This window comes from Poecilia mexicana, unplaced genomic scaffold, assembly GCF_051168715.1.
Source record: "Poecilia mexicana isolate PSO_F unplaced genomic scaffold, ASM5116871v1 scaffold_14, whole genome shotgun sequence".
Classification (NCBI taxonomy): domain Eukaryota; kingdom Metazoa; phylum Chordata; class Actinopteri; order Cyprinodontiformes; family Poeciliidae; genus Poecilia; species Poecilia mexicana.
This window is the reverse complement of record NW_028263383.1, coordinates 5336969-5358898: the sequence shown is the minus strand read 5'-3', so window position 1 is coordinate 5358898 and position 21930 is coordinate 5336969. Positions and strand designations below refer to the sequence as shown.

The following is a 21930-nucleotide window of genomic DNA, read 5'->3' as shown; positions in this document are numbered from 1 at the left end:
TAGTTCCTCTCCTCGCTTTCTGTATGAAACAAACTATGGTCAAATAATTAATGATAACCAGGCATGCTGTAAATACTGAATTCCGCACCGAAATAATTAACTTAATGGAATTTTGTTGAGTTGTTTTATTTCTTAAAATTTTAAATTCCGATTTTCCCGAACGCAGCAAACGAAACAAAACCACGTGACTATGATTTCCTTTCTTTTTTTTTCAAAATAAAGCAACATCCGGAAAGGAAATTGAGAGAAAGAGCTCAAAGATGACAAGTCAAAGATTTGCAAAAGAGCCCTAAGATGAAGTTTCTATCAAGCTAACAATTAGAAGTAATGATAAAACTGGTACCAGTTTCATAGATAGCAAGTGTTCTGACCTAAATAATTATTCAAATTATAATTTTCACATGTACTCAACTTATTTTCTGGGTTACTTCTGAGTCAATAAAATTTTTAATACAACTAAATTATAACCAAAGAGCAATTTTCAAAACTATACTGAACTGTACTTATTACATCACACTGCAGTCCAATTTCTGTATAATTGAAATCTACTGAATATTTTAACCTAACAATTAATGGAAACCACACACTGATGTGAAAACAAAATGATGTAAACACTGCGTTTATAATCTACACAAACATAATCAGTACAAAAAAACAAACAAACGAGTCCTGAATTTGGATTAAGAATCATTTTAATATAAACCCTCTTTAGATGAATAAATTCCTAAAACATACAATGTAACTATCAACAGTATATTTACTTAAAATGTCACACTTCATAAAATCTCACATTTAATGTGTGTGTATATGTATACTTCCTAAGCACTTGTCATATTTATGGATTTCAGTACAGAGGTCAGGTGCACCTCAAGCGGAGCTGCATTCAAGTGATTGCATAATTTAACGTAAACAAACTGGCATTTCAAATAACTTCCATAAATATGTGTGCAAGATTTCACAAACTACATTGTCTATATAACCCTCCATTGAAAGAAAATTTTTAAAAAGCACAAAAGTTTCTAAGTTTTATGATGACAATCTCTTTTAAAGTGAGCTTGTTTTTCACTCTTCGAGGAACAAAATCATTTAAACATCTGTGTCGCTGTTCAAAAAGAAAAGAAAACTGTATTGTGCTCTGTGATATTTTTCAATTTCCCCAAATTCTTGTTTGTGGCATTCAGTTGTTCGGTGAAGGTAGTTTGAACAAAAATCTACATTAAAAATTTAATTCAGCATTGGATTTGTGCAAAAATGATTATGCCAGTAACAAATAACATTTTGAAAATGCCTTTCATCACAATTTGAAATATGAATTATATCTAAGTCTAATCAAATATTGATCCTTTAACTATGAAAAAACTGCACAATTGTAGGCAGGTGATCAGCAAAATTCAGACACTCCTTACAATATACTTAAAACCCACCTCCTACCATTTCTATGCTGCAAAAGAATGGTAGAATAATCTCATTTGACTGCAGGGTGACTAAGTATTTCAATAAATAGAGCACACCGGTATACAGACAGACTTCCACAGGCACAGTTCTAAACATAGTATTAATTACCAGTTAAATTTTGTTGAGAAAAAGAAACAGATTCCACTCAGTAAGTACAACAATCACGGGCAGCGTTACTATTCCTTTCTTGGTTAGAATTAATGTCATTGTATGCGTTTCTAGGCATATCTCAGGCATATGTAAATGTGATCCAGTTAACAGGAAATGAACATTGACTGAAAAAAAAAACATTATATCATACTCTGAGGGAAACTAGGAGCTCTAGATGAAGTATCTCAAACGTTCTGGCGACACTAAACCGGATTCAAAAATATTTTTTTCTTATAAACTGCTGAAAAAACATTCATTTCCTATGGCTGGCGAACATGTGATTATTTAATAAATATGTCTGCGAACTTTTTAAAACTAATTATGATGAAATTATCTGATTCGTTATTTTTTGGCTGGAATGAAAGAAATTATATTAACTGATCACACATCACCTTCCATTACTCATTCTTGTCTAAAAACAGAAAATATCTGGCCCAGGAAGATAAAACATACTAACTGGTGATGCACCGTTTGGTCTTTGACCTTTTTGTGGCTCAGATTAGATTTTCATGAAAATAAATTAAAAAAAAAAAAAAAACTTTCAGCTTAACATACGTATGTACTCACACCAGTACCTAACGAAGAAGTTACTTTCTCCACATTTTATTCACAGTCTTTGCTTTCCATCCCTTATCTGAACAAAACCAATGAAACAATGTCGTCACAAAGAACAGAATGGTGACTTAAAACTGAAAGACATGACTGAAAATTGAATGAGTGTGTTTTTTTATGCAGTAAACTAAAACTGCTAACATCATAAGTCCTCCTGAATAAAGAGCTGAACGTTGGACGCCATAGTGAAACTGAGATTATTTACCTCACTCTAGTTTACATTTTAGCATAAATTGTATTTACTGAAAAAAAAACTATAGCTTTAGTCATGTCCTTGTTGAGTAGGCTGGAATTTCTCCTTTATTTTAACTTTAAATTTCATGAACCAGAGAAGAATATTAGATTTTCTGAAACGGTTAAAATGTATTAAGAGGACATCATATATTTTCCTTTCATATGCAGTCTTTTTGCCAGAGTGAATTTATAACAATTTATTAACTGAAGACTGATTGTCATTAGGTTTGAAGGTTATCTAATGTGAGCCTGGACTTCTACTCAGAAAGGAAAAGGGCTTCTTTGTGAGATTTCTGCTCTGCTCAGTGTAGTTACACTAGAATTTTTTAAAACTAAATGATATGTTTTGAAAGTAATTATGGATCTTATTTATTTTTCCCAGCTACCTGCAAGTGTTCAATCACTGTCAGTATGCTTACTTGTGCTGCTTCACAAATGAAAGTCACAATGTCCTGCTTTGACCCAATCTTCAGGTTTTGAATCGCTACAATATTTCTTCTTCTCAGGTATGTCACCTTTACAAAGCCTTAAGTAACTCTAACGGTCCACTTTCTCTTGTCTTTTGTCTTATCTCAAGACTTTTGCCTCAAGTCACCCAAGCTTAGCGTCCCCTCCAGGTGGAAGCACAGTCCGGCTGATTACGGTGGTGTAGCGAGGGTCCGACATGGGCACAAACCCTTTAAAATTCCTGGATGCCTCTGTCCCAAACACGTCGAGCAGCTCTCGATTCATCAGAGCAAATCTAGAAACAGAGACATGGAATAGTCCTTAATCACCATAAGAACAGAATAAAGTCCAATGGTTGAGTAATTTAGTAACTAACTAATTCACCAGTACTACAATTTTATGCCCCTCACTGTTAATATTTGAAATAGTTAGCTTAAGATAATTTGATTGCTGTTTAACAAATTCGTCATCGTGATAAAAGTTCATAGTTTATTTGTTGTTTGTTTTTTTTGTTCCAGAGTTCTATGTACTTATTAATCTATTTTTTTAGGGACAAACATAATGTATTTGTTGTGTAATAAGCAAAAGCAACCCTTCAGGTTTTTAGAGCATATGGTCATACCTGCCCTTTGTTAAACGCAGCAGGAACTTCCAGTATGAAGGTCTGAGGTTCTGCACTTCCATTACTGCCTGTGGAAATGTCATGAGCCAGACATATCCTTAGTCAGCAGAAAAAAACTGCACATGAAGCATGTTCATGTCATTACCTTGGTGTTTTTGTTACAAAACTACTTACAGCATGGAAACAGATAGCAGTGGAGATGGCATAAATAATCGTATCTGCGTGTGGAAAGTAAGGGAACCGGCCTGCTTCAATGCCTTTGAAGTACATGGTCTAAAAAAAAAGAGATAACATGTGATAAAACAAGCCTAATTCAGAAAAACTTGGATTAGTCAACACTGCATATGAACTGCAATTACTAAAACATGTCAGCTTGACACAATTTTTAAATAACGGTCAGGAAAAGAAATTTGAAACCTGTGCTGCTACTAATGTGATTTTTCAGCTGGTTTAACCATCAACCATTTTGTTATTACATAACTCAATCATTATATGTTAGCATAGCAGGTGATCTTAGTTCCACAGCTTTAGTTTTATATCGTCTAATTGAAAGACTTGAGCAAGTTTGTGTTCATGAATGCTGTTTTATTTTACTAAGTCATATTATAGATTGTAAAACAACAACATTTATTGACTTATATCACCATAGACCTGCTGATTCAACATCAGAGACAAGCTGATTTTTTTCCTTTTTTTACAGGAAGTTGACGTACTTGATTTACAAGATAGCAACTGGTTGGAAACTTATAACTGGTTTGGGTAGAAACACATTTTTAGTTAAAATCCAGTTGTAAACAGATGAAACAGAAACAAATCAGTTAAACATAGTCAATTGCCCAAATCCTGCAAGATAATCAACTCTCAAAAAATAGGGACATGAAATCAAACTTTGTGCTTGTAAATTTGTGTTTATTCACTGTAAACTGTTTCTGCATCCTTGAGATTCGATCACCATAACCAGATACATTTATTTCTATGACGTAAAGTGTGAGTCTGCTTTAAGATGCGGTGTGATTTACCTCCACCAACTTAGAGAAGAGGTACATGGTTATGCTTGTGCTTTTGTAGAAGAACATCGAGACACCAGCCAGGAAGCCTGAAAGGACACAAAAGAGAGGGAAAAGGGACAGGTGTGAACAGAACAAAATCCCACCTAAGATTGCTCTGCAGGGTTTTTCTTACCAGCTATCAGTGCATGAAGTTCATCATCAATGTTACGCAGCCAGCGCAACAAGCAGCTCGTTCCCTAAAAAGATGAGGCACAACACTCTGATGAGTCCATGAGAATGGAAAGAGAATATGAAAGCACAGAAACATGTAATATGCATAAAAGTTAAAGAAATAGAAGAGCATAGAGTACACACTCACACACCTTATAAATACTGACAAAAGAGCCTAGAAAGGCCCCCAGCTGGAAGTTCTCTTTGTTGTAGAAGACAGAAGGCAGCCGAGATGGTTTGGAGAACATCTGCCTGAATGCTGAGGGCACTTTGAGACAACACTGGATAAGATAGCCAATACTGAACATCCTGACGAAACCCTGAGGGGTCAATGATGGAACATCAGCATTAGTGGTATCGAATTTGCATATATATTCAAAGCACGTTACATCCATTGTTTAAGGAAAACGGGTAAAAAGCCTTACTTTAACACAGTAGGAAATGCAGTTATCCTGGTAATGTTTACAACATCTGTGTCTTGGACCATGTTTGCATCTGGATCATGAAAAATACAAACAAGTTAGTACTTGCTGTTAACTACTACTGAGGTATTTGTTTTTCTTACGTAGATGCTTTTGATTCTCACATTGATTCCAGCAGCTTCCTGGTGTAGGCGATCAGAGTTTTCCTCTTGTGGTCGGCTTTTTCTGCCGAGACCTGCGAGTGTTCGGTCTCTATGGCAGCTGGCGTGCCAACAGAGTCTGCCATGTTAGAGTGAGTTGGAATCTCTTCTTTCCCAATAATGAATCTGTAACAGAACACAAACTCAAAACTTATCAGACTCATCAAAACAGTTCTGGCATTTGAACCTGAAGTATAAACAAAATGAGAGCTAACTTACTTTAGTGCAGAAAATGCGAAGCCCTTAAGGCCGTCGTTGCATCTGCAAAATAAAACCAAGTTAATCTCAAACTATTAAAGTGATTTGTTTTTCCTCTCTCTTTTTTTTTTACACAGAGTTTTTTTAAAAGTATTCAGAGAGCTTGATCCATTTCAAACTGTGTTTGTGTGTGCATGTGTGTGTGTTAGTAGTTTCATACTACCGAAAACCTACATTTATTTTATTGGGATTTTACACGACAGACCAACACAAAGTAGAGCAGTAGAAGGAAATGATACCAGGTTTTTGTTTTCTTTTTCAAATTCAATTCTGAAAAGTGTGGCATGCAATTGTCTTCTGCCCCTCTGAACAAATACTTTATGCTTAACAATAGTTTAAATGTTATTCACAATATGTTGAATGCAACACTCTTACCTGAAGAGAAACATGAAGATTGATGCAGTTATGCAGAACAAGAGCACCTGATTGGGAGCAGCATGAAAAATAAAATCAGGACTATAAGAGGAAATATTTCTCTGTCATGTGAACACGTCAACACCATGATGCTATCAGTCTAGATAAACAGTTGAAAGTGGTAAGACAATACTTCCTGAGTACAAGTAATATCTTCACACAGACCAAAACTAAGATTGCACAATTTATCACAGCTATATTGTCACTGCAGTATCAGTGACAATATACAATGGACTCCAAATGTTACGACCGTACATTTTACACTAATGTAATATCCAGTTCATAGGTGTCCAGCTCCAGTCCTGCCAGTTTTAGCTCCAACACAGCAGGTTCAAATAGTCCAACAACTTCCTAAGCATGTCAAAGTTCTGCAGAGATCTGCTAATGAACCATCATTTGATTCAGGTGTGTTGAAGCACGAAAAGAGTTATAACACACAGTTCCTTGAGGACTGACTTTGTGCACCACGGATGAAGCCAGTTAGAGCCTCATGGCAGCAGATCCTGACAGAGGGAAACAAATGACGCTGCTAAAGGTCACCGAGTGTAGGAAGCACAGATGACAATGAGAGGAAAGAGTGTAGGCATATTTCAAGTGACATGTCTTGATTTTTACCATAGCATAACATTGCAAGATTTCCTAATATTTTGAAAACAGAATCTGTTTTCATATTTGACTTCAAAATAGGAATTCATGCATGGTGTTTTGCTTGCTATGCTGTATTTCCTGCAATATATTTAATCATCAAGAGGCTTTATCTCACCTCTCCGTGTCTAATGGGCTTGACGATGCCTCGTGTCACTGCCATGCGGAACAAAGTCTCACTGGCCTGGCAAAAAAACAAATTAAAAATCAAATAACAAATATAAATGCACATATGAGACAGATAATTTGCAATTGAACAGAATCTTACAAGATTTGCCATGTATATTGTCAGCAGACCTCTCCTGGAAAGAAAAGACAGAAATATAATAAAGAAATATAAATTAATATAATTAAAACCATCCAGAAAATATACAACATTTTATTATTCTCAATGGCAAAAATATGCAATAAAAATGTTAGAAAAGGACAAAAATCTCACCTGCTCTTCCGCTCCAGAAGGATGGCGATGTAGGAGGCTGGCAAAGCTGCCCCAAACCCTGAGGACCATGGGTAAAACCCTCCAAGCAATTTCCTAAAGTGAGATCAAAACACTTTCACTTTGAAAAATGCCAATACAGTCCAGGAAATTCACAAAATTACCTCTTTTCATTGGGGTCTGATATCCCACTTAGTTTAAACCTAGATATATTTTTCACAAAGCCTTTGGGTGGAATTCTAAAGGAAACACTTCAGATCACTTTTACTCACATCTCCTCTGAATTTGGGAGTTTAATGCAAAGTTGGATTAATATATGTGTGGAATATGATGAGGTCTAAGGTTGAACTTCTCAGGACACAAAATGTCTCTTTTTTTAGTAACTCAGGATCAAACTGTACACTTATTCTTTCTGACAGTACACTGTAATTTATGGACCTCACAAGTACCGTTTGTGTGTTGTAGGTACCATCAAAAGGAGAATTTCCTAATACAATTTTTGTCTGATTTTCTGAAAACATTAAGTGACTTTTAGACTGTATTTGTTGAGAACAAGCAAGGTTGTAATTATAATAAAAAAATGTAGGCATGCTTGGATAGTAATCAAAGAAAACACTATTCTGAGATCTGACTTCAGATTAAAACTGTCAACAGGTATTTTATAATTTATTAAATTCTGCAGACATGTAGACATGAAAAATTTGTTTAAAAAAACCTCAAAGCTGGCTTGAAAAACTAATTCACCTCACAGCAGCACTTCTAAAATGTCACTTCCAGATTGCAGGACATTTGCCATCTGCTGGAACTACTAACCTGAGAATGCAGAAGAAAACAATGAAGAGACTTCCATTGGTAGTAAGGAAAGAGGTAGACCACAGGATCTCAGGGAGGAGCCTCTTTAAATAATAATCCTTCTTCTTTCTCCGTAGAATTGCTGCTATCTGCAATACACAGTCAGACAGTAGTCACCGTGGTCGCACTGCTCAATTTGAGATAAGTCATGCTTAAGTAATTAACAAATACTGAGCAGCAAAAAAACATTTTACTTGACATTTATGCTCTGTGGTTTACTGGTTCAGCACTGCTATCAAAAATCAAAAGAAGATGCGATGTGACTTCTGATATATATCACAGTGCTGAATTCAATACTAACTTCACTGTCGATGGGCATCTGAAATAAAATCAAGGCAATTTTATTTATAGCAGCTTAAGCTAACGCTGTCTATTTTCAATGTGAAGACGCAATGCAACCCTGCAAAGAATTCAACAAAACATTTGCCGCCTCCTTTAAAATGTTGCTATTGCTAAATTCTGCAATTATTTGCCCACCATATTTTTTTTTTCTGTTGGTGTTGAAGGTAAGACGTGAATACCTTAGAAGTGCAGCCAAATTTCATTACAAAGCACTATTAAAAGAACAGAACATCTGTGCATGAACTTGCAGAAAAACAGCCTGATTTAAGGAGATCAGACTCCATTTATTAATAACACATGTTTCAGTTTATATCAATACACTTAATCTAAAGAGCAGAATGACAACGTTTAACTTTAATACTCTAGATATTATTTTAGCAACAGAAATAATAATTGTTCCTCCTTGATTTAAATATATTATTTATGCTCGACATATATTTTTTGTGCAAATAAAAATCTCCAATCATGGCATTCTTAATCAAAGTTATCATATTGTGAGAAGTTCATACGGGCCTGTTCCAACTGGGAAGGCCTGTTATTCTTGTAGTTAGTTTATGTATTTGCTACCCTACACAGTCGTACTTTGCTCAGTCAAGGCAAACATGGTCGTATTTTTATTGGTGCTTAAATAATGAAAGTGACCTTGTGTGTGTTTTTACACACATGTGTATGTGCAGCTTTGAGTTAAACCTTAGTTTAAATTGGCTCAGAATAAAACATTTATCACAAGTTAGCATTGAAATACCTAAAATGTATATTTTTCTCAGGGTCCAGACTAAAAGACACACAGTTCTACAATGAAGACTTTAAAGGGAAAATCTGTAACAGAGCTTTTTGGTTATAAAGTGTTCTGTGGTTCAGTCTCTGATTCTATGAATACTGTATGTTCAAACTGGGCCGGAGGGGGATATGACATTGTAGTTACAGGCACTGAAATATAAATGCATCACAACCCTATTTTTACCAGCCAGCGTACAATGGCATCTGAGTCATGCCATGGTTGTAAATATTATTAGATAATGTCAATGAAAAAGAGAGTTTAACGATAGAGTACTGAAATCCTTTGAATATTTTTCTAGCATCAGCAAATACGTTTTAGAGTTTGCAAGATAAGACAAAGCTTACTCTGAACTAACACAAAACTCTTGACGCAGAAAACTTGCTGTAACTTTCCCCCTGCTTATGACGTTTTGTATGGAACAACTGACGGGTTTCATTAGGCTAGCTTCTCTGTTTGTCCTCATACAGGACTCGAACTTGCACCTCAGTTGTAGCATTAGCTAACCCGTAGTGTCTTTCTCACAGCAACTATGCTCACTCGGTTAGCTAGACAACTTTACTTAGCTACCAGTCTATGGACAGAGACGCAAAGCAACTTACCAGGTAAAGAGGGGCGTAAATTTTGAAGGACACCTCCAGAGCCCCCTTAGTTATGTCTGCGGCAGACTGCACACACGACGGGTGCCAGGTATGACCGACCTCGTAGCAGCTGTGTGGTATCTTACTTAAAGCAGCCATGTCTGTGAGGCTGAACACACTCTGTTGCGAGGGCGGCAGCACAAACACGGTGTGGGGGACACGCGCACCATGGGCCCAACGCTTTCCGTGCACGTGCTGCGTTCATGTTGCCCCGGAAATTAGAGCTTATCGTCAAGTACGAGTTTCAGAGTACTTGATACGGGTTTCAAATTTAAATCAAGATAAGTGATTTTTGATTTAAATTTGTCAGTAGTCAAAATATGTACTGATTAAAGAAATGTTAGTTTTAAGGTCAAATTAGGGGATTTTTTTTTTATTATAGACTAAGGAAAAAATACACTTTATTGAGTAAAATAAGGTGAGTTGAGCTTTCCAATATTTAAGAAAAATATAAAAGTAATCCACGCAAACAAATGGAAAACAAATAAATATGGCATAATATATACATAAAAAAATCGCTCTAGTTTTTAAAAAGTGAGTACATTGCACAAAAATAAGAATAACTTCTAAAACTAGCCTTTCGTTTTGACTTTTTACATAAAACACAGTCATTTTTGGCTCAGTTATTAGAAGCTAACATGGAAGGCCCAACACCCACATGTAAGACACAGACAGCTCTCTCCACTAAACTGACGCAGCGACAAGCAGGAATGTTAATTTAAAAAATCTGTGTTGTTGCTTAGCTTGACATTTTGAATGAAACAACCTCGAATTTCTCATTTTTAGTGGAAGTACTGTATTAACAGGAAATAAAATACTTCTTAACATTTTTGAATATGTTGCGAATGCTCTTCCACACAAACAAGAAATGCACTTCCTCAATTTGTGTGGAAATACAAGGATTTCTGTCAGGTGCTGGCTATGTATAACAGGTTGTGACGAAAAAAATCCTCTAATTTCTAGTCATATTAATCCAGTTATAGTTAAACACTGTTGATTTTTTTTTATTATAGTTTTTCTGTGTGTGAAATGTTGAAGCTGTTATGTACTGTGTTTAACATTAATCTCCTTGTCAAGCCTTGTCACAAAGTACTACACAATCTAAACTGTAGACTTTTACTAACTGCTTGTCATTGACTGTTTGGAGAACATATCGTTCCACTTCTTGTCCTATGACTATTTCCTCCTTTGACTAGGAAACTCCAAAATGTGTTAAAAGTCCTTCTTGCTGACCTCAACAGATTTTAACCTTGGAACTATTCAGATGGTTGATATGGATTAAAAAAAAAAGAAAAAAACTTTTGCCTAACTGTGGAGGAGTTCTGATTTCGAAATAATTATTGGGGGATTCCAATATGTCTTCTGATTTGAAATTTTTCTCTTGAGATATTTATAGTTATAATATGAAAACTATATCAAAATGTACACAATAATATGTCAGTTAATCTTATGCTCCATTAGCCTTGTTGACTTTTCTTCTTGCCTCTGCATTTATATTCAATTACTACTGATTGAGTATTGAGTAACAGTAAAAATTAAGAAAGAAACAAGGAGTTGTTCAGAAATTTTAGAGTCGAGTTCTGTCAAAATATAAAATATAATATATATAATATTTAATATGTGAGCTGAAGTAGATAGTTCTTATACTTATTATATATGTCCATATTAATTGCTCCTAATGGCTGGAGCTAAGCGGTTTATGTGAAAAACTTTTTAGGAACTTTTAAGTAGTTTTCAAGTTTGCAGTGGGTTGTAATCCAAAAAGAAGCCAATAGTTGTTTGCACCACAAATATGTTTGTAAAATTACTGAGGTTTAAATGGGCCTTCTACTATAAAAGGGGGATTTTATTGTTTTTCGTGGCAGAGGATAACTTGATCCAATTTTTGTCACAATTTCCATTGTTTAAAACAGCAATAAAAATCAGACCATGTGCAAGTTTATGCAAACAACAATTTTTTGTAGCTGGTCCTGATCACAAACAGACATCTGTATACTTATTATTATTATTATTATTATTATTATTATTATTATTATTATTATTATTATTATTATTAATGGTTTCCTATTCCTATTTCCTTTTCTATTTGTAAAAGTGGCCACAGGAAATGGACCACATTAAGTGAAAGAGAAAGTCATCAAATAACAATGAAAGATTCTTCAATACTATGTGGAACTCAAAAATTAAGGTGTACACTAAATAATGTTTTAGCTACATTGGTTTTATATTGTTGATGCTGCCATCGCTGTGTAAACCAATAAATTAAGTTATTAAATTTGTTTAAGTTAAAGAGAATATACTTGTAATTTTTAAAAAACATATTAGAACCTCTAAAATGATTTTAAGAAAGCAATATAAAGACAGACTGTGCTTCTGTGAGTGTGCACATTATTAGAAGTGTTTAAACACACTTCCAAATGTAATTTGGGGGAACTTCTTTATCATAAACTATTATATTTTCTTGTTTGATGACTTTATCTGTATTATTTTGTGGAATTCGTGGCATAATATGAAACATCCCCCAGGACATTCTGGTTTAACCCAGTGAAACAATGTGCTCCTTCAGTTTGTTTTGGACAAGAAGTGGCAACTCTACACCACTGAGAACAATAACACGACCAACGTGGTTTCCTGCCTTACTTACCCACTTTTCTTATGTGGTGACACACATGGCAGAGTGCAGAGCTAAATTAACAAAAACTTTTAGAGATAGTTTCACTGGAAAAACAAACAACTAGAAAACCTAAAAGAAAAATCTTGTATGACCAGAATATGAGTGCCATAAAACGTGCTTTCTCTGGTTACTCTGGTAATAATTGGGCAGTAGGTCAGTTTGACCTGAAACACTTTTAGTGTGCGGCATTTCCCCAATGGTCCAAACTGAACATGTGTGTGTGTGGATGGGTATGTTGACATTTAAAATTTAAAATTTAATTAGAATTAACCTCTAGTATTCAATGTTCAGTTCTGACATTTGTGAAGGTGCCTACAGACATTAATTACTACTTTAAACAGTCAGGTACTAATGTTTACACAAAAATGTTTGTAAATGTAAGGAAGATTAAACTTTCCTATCAGCATCTCTTAACACATACCTCACATACAGTAATAAACAGAGACTATTTTGTTCAAATGACAGAATATGTTGTGCAAAATCTGCTACTTATCTGCTGTTATTACGGAATGCATCAAAAACTCACAACAAAGAGTCAATGGAAAATTTCAACATTGCTCATCTTAAACATTTCAACATTGCTCATCTTAATGAAAGTTTATATATATATATATATATATATATATATATATATATATATATATATATATATATATATGTGTGTGTGTGTGTGTGCGTTGGTATATGTGGTTTAGCAGGACATTTCGTCAGAATACACGCAACACTAGCAGGACATTTTGAATTAACGGGACAGGGGCGGTGTCCTGCTAATTTTGACAAAAATCTAAAAGCGTAGAAAGGTTTCTATTGGTCCAATAACCCCAAAAATGCAAAAAAAACGAGATGTCCGTTTAATACACATAAACCAGATTTTGTGTATAATTTGTGTATCGCCACAGTGCCCCCGGTGGCAACTCTGTGTAATAGCAGGACCTTATGAATATTCACACAAGCTCTTGTTCTGATTGGTTGTCTGCCGGAAGGTCCCGCTAATTACTACAGTGTCTTTCTAATTCACGTCGCTGTTTACACACATGAATTGTGTGTAAATTGCCAACTCTTACACTGGGGATGAGTTGGAAATATGATTACTCTGTGCTATAAGACTGAATATTTTATAAAGGTTAGTTGGATGCCTAAACCCAACCTTTTGTCCAACCTTACATTGGACAAAAGGTGTATGTGGCACCTAAAAATATACAGAAATTAATATATATTTTTGATCAAATATTTTTTATTTAAAATATTATGAATAATACGTGTGTGGAATAAGTGTGTGGATTAAAATAAATATAAACCATAAGAGAGCCATTTTTTTCACCAAACTACTGCTAACAGTTTGTTGATTCTGGTCTGCTCTGCATCCTCAGAACCAGAACCAAGGATTTTGAAGCAGAACTTAGCTTCAGTGCACCATAAATCTTGAATAAACTTACAGAAAACTGCAACACAGCTGAATTCCTTTAAATCAAGGCAACACCCCCCCACCCCCACCCCCAAAAAAACAACAATTTACAGTTGTTTCTAAATCTTAATCATTGGTACATGTATCAATATAATTAATGTATATGATTTTAATTTTGATTTTACTTTGAATTTAATTTCTGTTTTTCTTTTTTTAAGATAAATGTATGTTATTTTTATCACTTTTTAGTCCTTTGATGTAAAGCACTTTGAACCGCCTTGCAGCTGAAATGTGCTATACAAATAAAATTGACTTGACAGCAGTTTTCAGATCTTGCCAAAGATTCTCCACTGAGTTTATGTCTAGACTTTGACTTTGCCATTCTAACACAGAAATATGTTTTTATTTATACCATTCCATTGTAGATCTGGCTTTATGTTTAGGGTAATTGTCCTGCTGGAAGGTGAACCTCTGCCCCAGCCTCAAGTCTTTTGCAGACTCCAGGTTCAGGAGTGTTCAGGTTTTCTTCCAAGATTTCCCTGTATTTGGCTCAATCCATCTTACAATCAACTCTAACAATCTTCCCTGTCCCTGAAGAAAAGAAGCACCCTAAGAGCATGATGCTGCCACCACCATTTTTGTCAGTGGGGAAGGTGTGTTCAGAGTTATGTGCAGTGTTTGTTCTCCACTACAAATAGTGCTCTGCATTTTTCCCAGAAAGTTAAATTTTGGTCTTGTCTTATCGTTTTTGCTGTATCCCAATATGGCTTCTGGCAAACTGCAAATGGGACTTCTTATAGTTTTCTTTATACAATGGCTTTTCTATTGCCACTCTTCCATAAAACCACATTTTTGCAGTGCATGACTAATAGTTATACTATACTGCATTTCAGAAATATCTCTGCATTTCATCCAGAGCCACCATGAACCTCTTGGCTGTATCTCTGATCAGTGCTCTTCTTGTTCAGCCTGTAAGTTTAGGTGGATGGCCTTTTCTTGGTAGGTTCACAGCTGTGTGATTTGCTCTTTCCATTTCCAGATGATTCGTGGAACAGTACTCTGTGAGATGGCCTAAGCCTGCTTTAAGCTTCTCCACAACTTTATCCCTGACCTGTCTGGTGTGTTCCGTGGACTTCATGATGCTGTTTGTTCCCCAATATTCTCTTAGCCAACTTTTGAGGCAGTCATAGAGGAGTTGAATTTTTTTACCATTTGCAGTCATCAGGCAACTTCTGAAGGCAATTGGCTGCATTCAGGGAAAGGGGGCTGAACACTTTTGCACACCGCACTTTTTAGCTTTTATTTGTAAAAACTGTTATGAATCATGTTTAGTTTTGTTTCTACTTCACAAGTATATACCACTTTGTGTTTGTCTTTCCCATAAAATTCTGTGAAAATATATTTCCAGTTGTGACAAAACTGGAAATTCAAGTTCAAGGGCTATGGATACTTTAGAAAGCCACTGTACAAATAGTAAGGCAAGTCCAATGACAGAACCACAACCGCCACAACCAAGTACCCAGTATAGTGTGAAGAAACATCTGAAGGGAATATAACCTTGAACACACCTCGTTAAAATGGGAAATGCCACACAAAGTGGTAGAAAACGAACAAGCTAAGATCCTGTGGGCCTTCCATATACAGGAAGACAAAATGGGAAAAGCAAACCAACTGAACATGGTGATCATTGAGCAGCAGAGCAAAGCAGTTGTTATGATGTAGCTATCCTGAATGAACAGAAGGTACAGAAAAAAACTAGAGAAATACCAAAGGCTAAAAAACCCCATCATCCTCCTAGAACTTGAGTGGTTGACTTATTTTGGGCTGTCTAGTCCACAATACTAAATTTTGCTCTAGATGGGGTCTGGTGTCCACATGTTAGGCCATTATTTTATGACTTGGTGGTGGTGGAAGATTATAACACATTACAGGTTAGACTCAAGATGTTCAGTGTTTCTTTTGTTGTGTAAGTTTACAAAAGTTAGCAACTGCATATATTTACCATGGTGCTAAACATGGTGATTTAAAATGAATAAGTATTTTTCTGAGAAAAATGTTGTCCACATATCATGTAAAACAATAATTCTTTGTTTTTGGAATCATTAGGTCCCAATCAGCCCATAGATGAATTAATAATGCACTCCATGTGAGAGTTTGGGTCTTAGGAGATTACAAAAAATGTGGAAGGTGAAAGCAACAGTAGTGCTTGTGGTCACTGAAACCCTTGGGGTAATGACCCCTAAACTGGAAGACTGGCTCAAACAAATACCTGGAGATAGATCAGACCTCTTGATACAGAGAAGCACACCTTTGGGAACTGCTAATATACTGTGAAGACCAAGGATCAATGAAGTATTTTTGAATTTGAAAGAAGGGATAACCAGTCATGGAGTAATACAGAATTAGAAATATAAAAATAAAAATCGTTTATTTAAAAAATATTTAAAGTGCCAAAAATATCATGATTATTTATGTTACTGTTAAGACAAAAATTTAAAGATTGATATTTTGTCGTTATCTCAATGTCTCTACTCTGCATACATGCAGATTGTCTAGGTAGTCTAAATTGTCTATTGGCAGGTACATCAGCCAATCTTTTTCTGCAGGTGTTGTGTCTGCCATTAGACAACAGTTTTTGTTTTTATGATATAAAGTGTTTTGAACTGCCCTGCTGCTGAAATGTGCTATACAAATAAACATGATTAATTGATTGAACAGAAATGATTAAAGGAAGTGACAACATTGCTGGTGGGAGATACCATCTAACTGTTGCCTCTTAATTAAAGAAAAATGTATGATAAACTATTTAACTTTGAAATATTGAATGAAAGTTACAAAATATTACTCAAAATTTTCTTGTTCCTGAAAAAAATCAGACCTTGTGTGCTTCAGAAACAAAATGGAATAATCCTTTTGTTGTACCCCTCCTCCTCTGTCAACGTGGTACAATCCGTCAAGTCCAGGTGCAAGCCATTAGTATTAATTGAACTTGTTTCATTTGTTTTGCGTGGAGAAAGAGGTAAGACTCATACAGAATCTCTTAAGACATTTAAGTACATATAGTTTTGTAATTTTGCTGAATGTTGTAGGTTACTTGATGCTTGGATACACCAAAGCATTTGATTTGCAGCATTTTAGCTAGTAATTACCAACCATGTTAGTCAGTGTACCAGAGTTTAAAGGGAAGGTGGCTCACTCCAGAATTAGATAAAACTGTGTTTGGTCATTTTCTGTATATCAGTGAGTGATATTATTTCACAGGCACAAATGATCCTAGGTAATAATCATTAGTATTAAGATAATGTTTTAATATTTGAAGATTTTGAGAATCTGTCAATAGAAAGTCAATTATGTAGTACTGTGTACTTCAGTACATTTTCACATACAATAACATCAAATCATATTGTGTACAGCAGGGGTGTCAAACTCAAGGTCTTAAGGGCTGGTGTCCAGCAACTTTTAGATGTGTTTCTGATGCCACATGGCTGGATAAAATGGGGTGGTCATCAACTTGATTGCACTGAGAAGCTAATTCAGTCATATACTTAAGGTGTTTTAGACCAGACAAACATCTAAAAGTTGCAGTACCCTGGCCCTCGAGGCCTGGAGTTTGACACCCCTGGTGTACAGTATCATGTTGTATTCTCTGATCTTTGCAGGAGATGTCAACAACAAGGTCTCAGAGAGCAAACATGATTCCAGTTATTGCTCCTTAGGTGAAGATAAAGAAGGATTTGATGTAAAATACCTCAATTCATTTAAAGGTGAGTTGTGACTATATTATGCACAGGATTCCAGAGTTTATTAAATGATCATTTTTTTTCTTTTGTTTTACTTTTTCACTTTTAAACTATTTTTATACTGCACATTATTAGCATAGATCATGATCGATGATCATTATAATCAGAACATCTTTCTTATTCCGAAGGAGACAAGCAACTGCTCAAAATACAATAGAAGCGTATGTATATAAAATTTTAAAAAAAAAATTCCCTTCTCACCCTCTCTTTCATCCTCTGAGCTTGGGTCCTCTACCAGAGGCCTGGGAGCTTGAGGGCTCTGCGCAGTATCTTGGCTGTGCCTAGAACTGCACATTTCTGGACTGAGATGTCTGATGTTGTTCCTGGGATCTGTTTTAGCCACTGCTCCAGTTTGGGGGTGACTGCCCCGAGGGCCCCGATGACCACTGGCACCACTGTGGTCTTCACCTTCCAGGTCTTTTCCAGTTCCTCTCTGAGGCCCTGGTATTTCTCCAGTTTCTCATGCTCCTTTTTCCTGATGTTGTAGTCACTTGGTATTGCTACATCCACCACAACGGCTTTCCTCTGTTCTTTATCCACCGCTACAATGTCCGGTTGGTTCGCCATTACCATCTTGTCTGTCTGGATCTGGAAGTCCCACAGGATCTTAGCTCGGTCATTCTCCACCACCTTTGGGGGTGTTCCACACTTCGATCTCGGGGCTTCCAGTCTGAACAGATGTTTCTGTACACTATGCCCGCCACTTGGTTATGTCGTTCCATGTATGCCTTCCCTGCCAGCATCTTGCACCCTGCTGTTATGTGCTGGACTGTCTCAGAGGCCTCCTTGCACAACCTACACCTTGGGTCTTGTCTGGTGTGGTAGATCTGAGCCTCTATTGCCCTGGTGTTTAGGGCCTGTTCCTGGGCAGCCAGGATGAGGGCCTCTGTGCTGTCCTTGAGTCCAGCTTTTTCCAGCCATTGGTAGGATTTCTTGATATCAGCCACTTCAGTTATTTGTCGGTGGTACATCCCATGTAGGGGCCTGTCCTCCCATGATGGTTCCTCCAGCACCTCGTCCTCTGTTCCCCATTGCCTGAGACATTCGCTGAGCACATCGTCCGTTGAGGCTTTTTCCCTGATGTATTTATGGATCTTGGATGTTTCATCCTGGACAGTGGTTCTCACACTCACTAGTCCTCTGCCTCCTTCCTTACGGCTTGTGTACAGTCTCAGGGTGCTGGATTTGGGGTGGAACCCTCCATGCATGGTTAGTAGCTTCCAAGTCTTAACATCTGTGGCCTTCATCTCTTCCATTGGCCAGCTAATTATTCCGGCAGGGTATCTGATTACTGGTAAGGCACATATATCCATATATATATCCATATATCCATGAAAACATGGATATATATATATATATATCCTTCTCATCGTCCGTGGGTGGTCTCTTTCATCCTCTGAGCTTGGGTCCTGTACCAGAGACCTGGGAGCTTGAGGGTTCTGCGCAGTATCTTGGCTGTGCCTAGAACTGGACATTTCTGGACTAAGCTGTCTGATGTTGTTCCTGGGATCTGTTTTAGCCACTGCTCCAGTTTGGGGGTGACTGCCCCGAGGGCCCCGATGACCACAGGCACCACTGTGGTCTTCACCTTCCAGCTCTTTTCCAGTTCCTCTCTGAGGCCCTGGTATTTCTCCAGTTTCTCATGCTCCTTTTTCCTGATGTTGTAGTCACTTGGTATTGCTACATCCACCACAACAACTTTCCTCTGTTCTTTATCCACCACCACAATGTCCGGTTGGTTCTCCATTACCATCTTGTCTATCTGGTTCTGGAAGTCCCGCAAGATCTTAGCTCGGTCATTCTCCACCACCTTTGGGGGTGTTCCCCACTTCGATCTTGGGGCTTCCAGTCCATATTCTGCACAGATGTTTCTGTACACTATGCTCGCCACTTGGTTATGTCGTTACATGTATGCTTTCCCTGCCAGCATCTTGCACCCTGCTGTTATGTCCTGGACTGTCTCAGGGGCCTCCTTGCACAACCTACACCTTGGGTCTTGTCTGGTGTGGTAGATCTGAGCCTCTATTGCTCTGGTGTTTAGGGCCTGTTCCTGGGCAGCCAGGATGAGGGCCTCTGTGCTGTCCTTGAGTCCAGCTTTTTCCAGCCATTGGTAGGATTTCCTGATATCAGCCACTTCAGTTATTTGTCGGTGGTACATCCCATGTAGGGGCTTGTCCTCCCATGATGGTACCTCTAGCACCTCGTCCTCTGTTCCCCATTGCCTGAGACATTCGCTGAGCACATCGTCTGTTGAGGCTTTGTCCTTGATGTATTTATGGATCTTGGATGTTTCATCCTGGACAGTGGCTCTCACACTTGCTAGTCCTCTGCCTCCTTCCTTACGGCTTGTGTACAGTCTCAGGGTGCTTGATTTGGGGTGGAACCCTCCATGCATGGTTAGTAGCTTCCAAGTCTTAATATCCGTGGCCTTTATCTCTTCCATTGGCCAGCTAATTATTCCAGCAGGGTATCTGATTACTGGTAAGGCATAGGTGTTTATTGCATGGATCTTGTTCTTGCCATTGAGCTGGCTTCTCAGGACTTGCCTTATTCATTGGAGGTATTTGACTGTGGCTCCTTTCCTTGTGACCTCATCGAGGTTGCCATTTGCTTGTGGTATTCCCAGGTACTTGTAACTGTCCTCAACAAATATATGGAGGACTGAGTTTTGAAATTACAAGTACAAAATAATGAGTTGCATTCAGTTGACAAAAAATGTTTAAGTAACCACAGAAAGACATCCAATTAGATCAATTAACTGATTTTGAAAAATGTTAATTTCAATTGCTACTATTTGATATATCTGCATTGTTTAAAGTTTATCCTACTTATTATGTGTACCTACAGGTTGGGGTGTGTTCAAAAAGCAGATTTCCTTATTGAGTACAGAGAAGTCATAAGTAGAAAGGAACAAGAAAACCGACTGAAAGTTTACCATGATACACTCGAGGTTCTTATGTTTGATTTCAACTTCAATGGACAAAAGCTTTGGTATGCGACTGTTTCAAGGTTGTTGTGTTTTTATTTTACATCTAAATACAGTGATGTAAACATTTTCAGCTTCATCAGTAAAAGTAGTTTTAGTTGGTAGAGGAATATCCTTCTGACATGCAAACACCAAATATGCAAAATCCTTTCCCTTGCATGGTATAATTATTCTTATTTTCATACTTAATATTTTAGTGTTGATGTTGCCAGAGAGGATGGATGATTGGGGAGGCTGGTAAATGATCAGATGAACCCAAACAGCAAAATGAAAGTTAAAAGAGTGGATGGAAGACCTCATCTGTTTATTTGCACTCAAATATATTGGTCCAAGGGAAGAAATCACTTATAATTATGGTGATTTTGACTGGCCATGGAGAAGAAAGGTGCTTATAAGTGTGAAAATACTATCAAAAATCATTCAAGTAGCACTGAAGACATATTTGAAGGATATGTCAAGTTGTAGTACAGGGTTTCATTATAGTTGAAAACAAGAAGTGGACAAGCACATACACTAGGTGGACTTCATTTTTCTATTGAGAAGTATGGACTCATTCAGTGTACATCCCTTCATTTCAGATTTCCAAAGATGAACTGTCAGGTTGGTGATGTGGACGCATGCGGATCCTGTTCAACCAACCCTCCAGAGGTAATTTTGGTCTCCAATGACCAACTTACTCTCTAAAATAAAGTAATTGAAATGATATTAAGTATTGTTCAAACACACATGTGTTGTGTAATATTAGATATGTTAGCTGCATAAAAAGGGAGGACTGCGTTTTGAAATTACAAGTATAGAAGAATGAAAATTACATTTAGAAGCGCACATACACACAGGTCCTGTGTAATACTCAAAATGTAAGGTGCAGGAATAAGGAGGACTGAGTTTTGAAATTACAAGTACAGAAGAATGAAAGTTACATTGAGAAGCACGCATACACACAGGTTCTGTGTAATACTCAAAATGTAAGGTGCAGGAATAGGGAGGACTGTTTTCTATATTGGGAACAAACATTTAGTGAGTGTTCTTTACATTTCAGATTTCCAAAGATGAACTGTGTCAGGCTGGTGACATGGATGCATGTGGATTCTGTTCAACCAACCCTCCTGAGGTAATTTTGGTCTCCAATGACCAACTTATTCTCTAAATTAAAGTAATTGAAATGATATTACGTAGAGTACAAACACATAGGTGTTGTGTAGTACTAGATTTGTTGGTTGCATAAAAAGGGAGGACTGAGTTTTCAAATTACAAGTATAGAAGAATGAAAATTACATTTAGAAGTGCACATTTTGGTCTCCAACGACCAACTTTTTCTCTAAAATAAAGTAATTGAA

At 36.8% G+C, this 21930-nt stretch overlaps 1 protein-coding gene across 1 annotated transcript; it reads right to left on the bottom strand.

Annotated features, from left to right (window-relative positions):
- Window positions 1-674: 674 nt before the first annotated feature.
- tmem135 (transmembrane protein 135) lies at window positions 675-9955 on the bottom strand. The gene is made up of 15 exons (XM_014970387.2): window positions 9690-9955; window positions 7929-8056; window positions 7119-7211; window positions 6948-6981; window positions 6798-6863; window positions 5996-6042; window positions 5582-5623; window positions 5327-5488; window positions 5166-5235; window positions 4893-5060; window positions 4703-4766; window positions 4540-4616; window positions 3695-3793; window positions 3521-3588; window positions 675-3193 (listed from the first exon to the last, which is right to left on the bottom strand). Exons 1-15 carry the CDS (start codon window positions 9825-9827, stop codon window positions 3043-3045), a joined length of 1407 nt encoding a protein of 468 aa, XP_014825873.2. The 5' UTR covers window positions 9828-9955; the 3' UTR covers window positions 675-3042.
- Window positions 9956-21930: the final 11975 nt, after the last annotated feature.